Source organism: Elaeis guineensis, chromosome 14 (genome assembly GCF_000442705.2).
Source record: "Elaeis guineensis isolate ETL-2024a chromosome 14, EG11, whole genome shotgun sequence".
NCBI lineage: Eukaryota > Viridiplantae > Streptophyta > Magnoliopsida > Arecales > Arecaceae > Elaeis > Elaeis guineensis.
The window spans coordinates 58,301,000-58,309,568 of NC_026006.2; the positions used below are offsets into that span (position 1 = coordinate 58,301,000).

General features: G+C 38.6%; 1 protein-coding gene across 1 annotated transcript; it reads left to right on the forward strand.

Moving 5' to 3' along the window:
* Positions 1–4,041: 4,041 nt before the first annotated feature.
* LOC105057465 (dormancy-associated protein homolog 3) lies at positions 4,042–5,804 on the forward strand. The gene is made up of 3 exons (XM_010940080.4): positions 4,042–4,217; positions 4,321–4,482; positions 5,345–5,804. The coding sequence occupies exons 1-3, from the start codon at positions 4,103–4,105 to the stop codon at positions 5,458–5,460; spliced, it is 393 nt and encodes a 130-aa protein (XP_010938382.1). The 5' UTR covers positions 4,042–4,102; the 3' UTR covers positions 5,461–5,804.
* The last annotated feature ends 2,765 nt before the right edge of the window (positions 5,805–8,569 follow it).

An 8,569-nucleotide genomic window follows, 5' to 3' on the forward strand; every position in this document is an offset into this window, starting at 1 on the left:
GGCACCGGCCTCTGAGTTTTTGTAATGTAGAACTTGAAATATTGGACTAATGTTTGTGTGTTTAATTTTATGTTGATTTCTTTGGATCTGGACTCATCAGGTTGGATCTTGCAAGGTTTACATTTGATCTAATTGAAGTTTTGAGTCTCAAACAGCCAAAAGCAAGGAACAACATAGTGAAGGGAGGAAAAGGCTGGGCAGAGGCCATGACCTCTTTCTCCAACTCCTGCAAGACCATTTGATCACCATGGAAGGAAGGTTGGTATGGTTGGGTTGCTGAAACTGATGGAGAACTCAGACTTCACTCTCTGGGATTGGAGGACACAAGCACATAGATTCAGAGATTGATCTGGGATGCTCTTGGTACTATGTTTCAGTTGAAGCTGATGCATGCTTTCCGGTTTTCACAATGATAGGAGTACTAGGTGGCCTGGATTTCTCAAGCCCAGTCCTGGGACACCAATTGTACCAAATGACTCCTGGAACAACATACTCTCTTGACAGGTAAAAAACTATACTAAGTACACCTTAGAAATTATGCAGTGTGTAGTTATGTAGATGTGTGTTATAGTGTTGCACAATGATGATGTGACAACTAAATTTCTCTAGCATGTTAGACTATCAACTCCAAAGAGGCCTTTTCATGTCAATTACTCTCATGCATCAAATCCATCTATTTGTATGGTTCACTTTTCTATGCTTTTATATGTCACCAAATATCCTTTATTATTTTTCAAGTTCAGAGATGATAACATGTGTTAATTTAATCAGTTTTGACATGTAATCTCATGCGCTTGCTTATCCTGATTCCACATGTACATGTGGAAGGAGAGTAATCTAGAGGGGAAAGTGCTGAGTGACCTGCTAACTCAAAACAGTTTTAATGTATAATATTCTAGCTATATATGATTTCGATTCTTCCTAACTAAAATGTGTAATCTCAAGTTGCGATACTTGGTGATTTGTAGTTTCCTGATCAGTCGCAGCATGCGAATACCATGAGCAGATTTTATCGTGTGATCCTGTCTTAACCATCTCCTCATTGTCACCTGATATTGATCTCACAATGGTGATTAGTCCAAAGGTCTGGTTTTGATTTGTATTTACTGCACATATTTATAAATATCTTGGATATCTGAAATTACATGAAAGGGATTAGCAGGCTCAGTGTGTAGCAAGTGGTTAGTGCAAAATCAGATACACTTGTCATAAGGTCTCTTGCACATCGATTCTTTGTTATGTATAATTCAGAATTTGAGAACATTTAACCGCTGATTGCAATTTGTTTCATCATATAGAGCTTGCCGAATGCTAATCAGAATTTGCTTTCAGGTTTTGGTAGTATGTGCTCTCAGTTTGTTCACCTTCTTTCTTTGCTGCTGCTTTACTAAGCTTGGTATGGTAGGGGGTCGTAGAGAGGGATTTGGTGTACATTGAAGGAACATTGGTTTATGGTTTGTGATTTGTTCCTGTAAATGTTGGAGGGTGCTTACTCAAAGTTGCATATTGAGAAGGGGCCATCCTTATTAGGCTCATTGTGGATGTAGCAGAACATAACTAAAAAAAAAAAAAAAAATCCAGTAATTTCAATTTTTAAGCAATCATCAATGGTTGTAAAATTCTTGAAATAGATAATTAGACATGCAAATATAATTTTTAAGTGCTTTGATTCACCGACAACAGCAAAGTTCATTATCTGGACTCATTTTGAATGGAATGTGGAAGAAGTAAGGTACTTCCCCTACTCAATTAAATTAATTTGAAGGAAAAATATGTACAAATGGAAAGAAGAATGGAAGAAGTTACAAAGGGAGAATCAAGATGAGACATAGTTATAAATTAGGCAGCATCCTTCAATCATCTTCTCTGTCCCCAGGTGTTCCTAAAGATGAAAAAGTGGAGGGTCTTTTTTAAGAACTGAAAATATGGAGGCTTGCCGATGAAAGAAGATTCTCTCATTTCGCTCAAGCCAGACAAGCTAAAACATTGATATCAACAACTAATCCCAGACCCTTCTTAATACTAGCTGAATACATTTTTTCCTCCAAGAAGTCTATAGAATGATGATTAGGTGGCCAGCCTCTAATATTGAGATAAGTTTTTAGCATTGTCCAGATGTTCCTGCTGAATGGACATCTTAGAAAAAGATGAGAAAAAGATGCCAACTACAAAGGGGGCATCCAGTACTCAAAGTCCATCCCTTCTTGGCAAGGGCTTCACTTGTGTGAAGGCTATTCCTCAAGATAAGCCAAGGGAAAACCTTAATTTTCTCTGAAACTGCTGCCTCCATATGATTTTATTATCCGAGACTCATAAATGGTTTGGTATTTAATCTCTGCTCTAATTTTCTTGGCATCATTTTATCATAAGAATGATTGATGTTACTTTTTGCAAAGGCGAAAAATTGACATCAATATTTACTTTAGAATAGAATATTTATTCTATCAGTGATCTACTTATACTGCAAATTTATCCTACCTCATTAATTATTTGTTTAGGAGATTCTCAAGTATAAGCTTTCTTGATAAGCTACCTTTGTCCCTCTTAAACAAGACAAATGGGGTCTATTGAGTAAGAATTAAAGCCTAGTAATCAGTTTGTTAAAGTTCCTATCGTTTGGCTTTGATTTAGGATTCCCGCATTAAAGTAGTGGTAGCATTCTTTATTCTCTTAGATCAGTATCTGTTTGCTAATGCTAATCAAGAAAGAAACTTACCAAAAACCCCTCATTCTAAAAACAATGTTTATACAAAACTCTTTGTTGCTTAACCATTACCCAAAAAAATGAAATAGAATTAGTTCATTATAATAGCACTTCTGCTCTTTTCTCAATTCCTTGCCATGCGATGACAGGTTTATATTATTATCTTGTTGATTGGTGGCAACCAACAGCCACATGATCAGTGCCTTTAAATCTATCCTTCATTTTATATAAAAAGAAACATGTTACCAATTCTTTATCAAAATTGAAAAAAGAGTGAAATATAGATCTAACCTTAATAAAGTTTTAAATTGTCAAATCTATATTTTCTTGTTGCTCTAGTTCATGCCCCAACAATGTGAGGCTGCTAACTGCGTCAACAATTTTTTAAGATATCACTAAAGAAAAACATTTCTTATTCATGAACCAAGATTAAGTCTTATGTACGTCAGGCATATATGTTTATATGAACATTTTGTTCATATATGCTTGTTAAGTCAAATATTTAACTCGTAAAAAAGTTGGACCAATAGAAATGTCTATAATGTTGTTCTGAGTGACAAATGATGATTTTGCAAATGCACAAGTTAGATTAGAGAATTACACATTTACACCAAGGAGATTGCATTATTGAAGTTTTCTATAACCTTGGCTTAGAAATGAAAAATCTGCAGCCATTTGTAGCGAAACAAACAAAGCTTTATCTTGCATGTTAGATATTTCTACTGTCTAATTTGTTATTTTTATCTCATACTTTAAGAGTAGGGCAAGTGTCTCTTTCAAAAGCCACAAAGATGACAAATAGTGACAGATCTCTGCAAGCATTTAGAGTGCCCCTGTTTCCCATGAAATTGACCATTAATCTGTGTACAATGTCATGTCACCTTATAAAAAAGTTGGTGTAATATTGATAATATTCATAGACATTTTTATTTGAGCTGTGGATTTGCGATCTTTCTTTGCCTCATCCAATCAAACACCGGACCGAACAAACAGTCACATCAGGTCCTGCAAGATCTGTCCGTTGGCTTCCCATCTGACAACCCCCATCAACGCAGCCTCCCATCTTCCCGGGCGGTGGCAAGTGGGATATTTCCGAACTTTTCGGGGGCAATCACGTGACCCGGCGACTACAAGAAAGCGATTCCACTCCTGTCACGTGATGCGCTCCTCCACCGTACCGAGATTCTCCACGTGTCTCCAACTCTCCGATCTTATCCATTCGTCGTGGGCTCCACCCGCCACGGCACCACCCTTGATCTACATCGACGGTCCAGATCCTCCCATCCCACTTCCATTCCCGTCTATAAATATCTCTTCTCGATCCCTCGCGCCCAGATCCAATCTAAGCTCCAAAGATCTCTGAGAGCGAGCGGTAATTCGGTAATTAAGTCGAAGTCTATGGGTCTTCTTGACAAGCTCTGGGACGACACTGTCGCCGGGCCACGGCCGGAGACGGGTCTCAGCAAGCTCCGGAAGCACTCCACCTTCGCCTACCGGCCGAGCTCCGGCAAAGGTCCACTCTTATCTTTATCCTTTCTTTAACCTCTGATGTGCTTGGATCTTTGGGGGATTATCCACGATCGGACGGCTGAGATTGGGCTTTTGTTGTGTGGCAGAGGAGGCGAAAGAAGCGGGAACCGGGAAATTGGAGGGCGAGGAGGCGCCAAGGGTGACGCGGAGTATAATGATAAAAAGGCCGACGGGGTGCCCGTCGCCGGGGAACGGGACGCCGCCGCCGTCCCCCGGAGTATCGACGCCTCCACTGTCTCCGTTTTCCGGTAAGGACTAGAAGTAATGAGGCCGGATAATTCAGTGGTGGTAGTGGTTGGTAATTTTGGAGAACGTGGAGGGTGTCTTCAGTGACACATTTACGGATATGCCCTTGGATGGCATGGCTGATTTGGGTGGTTTGGTAGTTATGACTTTGAGCCTAATGGGTTCGGGTTGCATCTTTCACGCTAAAGAATGGTCGATCTTCTTTGCTACTTGGACTGTTGGATTGCGCCCTGCACTTCTTGCAAAGCGACATTGTGCAATCCGACGGTGGATATATGCGAAGGAAGATGAATCCTTCTTTCGCGACAAAGAGACAACCCCAGTCTGAGTATAGCTGTCTACGTTTCCCGTCGTCGAGTGATCTGAGACTCTGTCACAGCCCTCGATGATAAGTTGATAATCACTAGGGCTTTATCCTAAAGTATAGTGTTATTTTTTTGAAAAAAAAAAAGCCTAAATGTGCCGTAAAAAAATAAAAACATGATTTCTTGATGCTAATTTAGCTTTATGTTGTTGATTTTATTGGTATGACGGGAACAAATATATTAGGAATTTTTTGATAAACAATAAATATGTCACCAGCCTCAGACTACATGCAACCCCACACGAGGGTTTGAGTTGTTTCATATGGAAAAATGATTGATCTTTTTTCGCAATCTCAACTCACGATATAGTTCACGAAGCTAACATTATGCTTTAAAAGATGTGCAATATGTGATCTAATGGTTGAGAACGCGAAGAAAAAGATAATCAATCATTCTTTCGCATGAAAGATACAACCACCCGAGTCCAACTCTACATGCAACTTTGTAAGGTGATTTATAACCAGAAGTTTAACCAAGGATATTATTTGGTCATAACTAGGAGGAGGAAGAGAATGGAACCGGTTTAGAAGGAAATCATCGTCGGATGCATACGAGAATAGAGGAGGAATGGCTGGTGTCGGACCACGGAATCCTGCTCCACCTTACGAGGTGTGAGCTCGACTGGGTTCCAACCCCGATCCTTTCTTTTGATGTCAGACCAGCGTCCACTCCGACCAACAAAGAGAGAGAACAACCAACGGCCGGAGAGTGAAAGACTAGAGAGAGGGACTGCTGCTTTCTTTAGCGTCTATGACGTTGAAGGAGGAGTATGTAATTTAGATGCGGGGTGGATGGTGTTGGTTGGTGTATTGATGTAAATAATGAGGGAGGGGGCTAGGTGGGTGTTGTTTGTGTTGTGTTGTTTGTGTTTTGTATGGGAGGGTGAGGGAGTAGTGTGAGAGTGGTGGGTTGATGTGTTATAAATGTCACAAGCTGGAGCTTGTTGTATCTGTGTTTTATATTTCTCTAGTGGTTGGAATTGGTGTTCTTTCTACGTTACTAGTGCTTCCCTTGATGATTTGAGTTCCACTTGTTACCAAGACAAGACTGACAGGAGGAAAAGTTTTGAGTCATGATAACTAAGGGATTTAACTACGTGCTGCTTTATTGTATGTGTAGATACGTAGGACTATTGATGTCTATGTGTTTAGATCTGTTGATTGCATGCCCTTACTGAAAGACTTGATCAACACCAATCAGGTGTTGTAACTTTCTTTGCTTTTAGCTTATCTTGGAGTCACAAGAATATATAGCTGGAACGGCACCAAATTGGATCCAGATAGAAAAGTTGAAAATATACAATGCTGCAGCAGTACTGGAGGGGCTACGTGCTAGAGAAGGCAGGGCTGGAGATGAAACGGGGGCCAACGCTGCAAAACGGAACTTGTACTCTGCTCAAAGAGTAAGTGGTGGTGCCACCCGAGCAAACTTGGTGGTTTCATACATTTTATTTTCACCCTACACAATCCTTGATCTAGACATTTGCACACGCGCCACCATTAAAAATGAATACAGAAGCATTCTCAAAAGGTGGGGAAGATACTTCTCCGACCAAGACAAGCCTTAAAGGATCCTAATTAATACAAAAGATCTAGTACTCCAAAACAACTCCAAATACTTCCAACTCTCTACCTGCTGTAACGCATAGCTTCGCCGTTTTGGAAAAGCATCCTGAAGATGTTGGGGGATAAGCATAAGTAGGTGGACAAAATAAAATAACCTGCTAGTGACGAGAGTTTTGCTGCAAAACTGATGCTTCTTATTTTTATTATAAATTTTTCCAAATACATATCATTGTCGAGAAGAGTTTTACATGACTATATTAATTTTTCTGTATAATACTTTTTTCCAAGAGTTCAACTAGATAGGCACACCTATTATAGTTCCCAAGACATGAGAAATATTAAGTCATTCAAAACATTACATACTAGGTCAAAAATATAACCTCCTATACACATAATTATGAGAAAAATTACAAATTATCTTCTCAACATCCCCCCTTAATTTATAATTTTCAGTATATCTCTGAACTTGTCAAATTTCTCCTTGCTCGCTGGTTTGGTGAGAGCATCTACTGGTTGCTCCCTTGTGCTAATAAACTCCAAGCAAATTTCTCTTTGATTCACTAGATCACGAATGAAATGATGCCGGAGTTCAATGTGCTTACTTCTCGCATGAAAAATAGGATTCTTGGATATAGCTATAGCTAACATATTGTCAGAATAAATCACACTTGGATCTTCTTGCTTTTGCTGCAAATCAGAAAATAGTCTTCTTAGCCAAATGGCTTTACAAGCAGCACTAGTAGCTACTGAATACTCAGTTTCAGCTGAAGACAATGCAACAATTCCTTGCTTTTTTGAACTCCATGAAACTACATTTGATCCCAAGCAAAATACATAGGTTGATGTTTTCTTTTTGTCATCTAATGAACCTGCCCAGTCATTGTCAGTGAATCCAGTTAGCTTGCTGCCTTCTTTTTTGATATACTTTAATCCCAAACTTTTTAGTGCCCAGCAAATAACATAAAATCCTTTTTGCAGCTACAAAATGAAGCTTACTTGGCTCATTCATGAATTTGGAAATTAAGCTCATAGAATACATTATATAAGCTTTGTATTTGTAAGATAAATCAAAGAGCCAACAAGACTTCTATATATTCTTGGATCAATCTTCTCTACTCCATCATTTTGCTGTAATTTCTCATTGAAAGCAATGAGAGTTGCTAGTGGCTTACAATTTGACATATTAAACCTCTCGAGGAGATCTTCAATATATCTTTCTTAAGAGATAAAAATCTCTCCTTTTGATTGCATCACTTGTATGCCAAGAAAGTATTTCATCAGTCCTAAATTTATCATTTCAAATTTTTTCATCATGGCTTTCTTGAAATTTGCCACCATACTAGAACTTGTTCCTGCATAAATCAGATCATCTACATACAAACATACAATAAAAAATCACCTCTTCCTTCATTCTTCACATAAAGAGATAGTTCACTTTACTCCTTTAAAGGCCATACTACTGAAAATAAGAGTCAATCTTACTATTCGATGTACGAGGGGCTTGCTTAAAGCCATAAAAAATCTTTCGAAGGTGATAAACTTTGTTTTTCATTCCTTTTACCTTATATCCTTATAGTTGCTATATATAAACTTCTTCTATTTCACCATTCAAAAAAGCATATTTAACATCAAGATGATATACCTGCAACTCCGATTGTGCTGCCAATGCAAGAACAAGCCTTATTATTTCATTCTAGCCACAGGTGCAAAAGTTTCATTAAAGTCTATGTCAGGCTGTTGGGAATAGCTCTTGGCAACTAATCTAACCTTATGCTTTTGTATGCTACCATCTTCATTATACTTGATTTTGTAGACCCATTTCAAGCCAACCACTTGTTTCTCTTTTGGAAGATCCACCAACTCCCAAATGGAATTTTTTTCAATGCTCACCATCTCTTCATTCTTTGCTTTCTTCCAAACTTTCTCCTTTGTAGCCTTTTCAAAACTCTGTGGTTCATAAGTGAAAAGGATAAAATTACATGTCTCATTTATTTCCGCCAAAGAATGGTACTTTCTTAGAGGAGTACTTGTATCCAGATCTTCATTTCATGGTTAAACTCTTTGTGCTTCAACTGCTTCATTTGAATGAACTTGTTGGGAAGCTATTGGTTCAACAAATTGCAATGTAATAGGAGTTTGAATTCCTTCATCTTCCCATT

Bases quoted from the DNA above. Each gene is read 5' to 3' on its own strand.
- LOC105057465 (XM_010940080.4), top strand. From the start codon at position 4,103: ATGGGTCTTCTTGACAAGCTCTGGGACGACACTGTCGCCGGGCCACGG. The intron at 4,218-4,320 runs GTCCACTCTTAT...GTTGTGTGGCAG, and splicing joins CCGGCCGAGCTCCGGCAAAG to AGGAGGCGAAAGAAGCGGGA. The intron at 4,483-5,344 runs GTAAGGACTAGA...GGTCATAACTAG, and splicing joins TCCACTGTCTCCGTTTTCCG to GAGGAGGAAGAGAATGGAAC.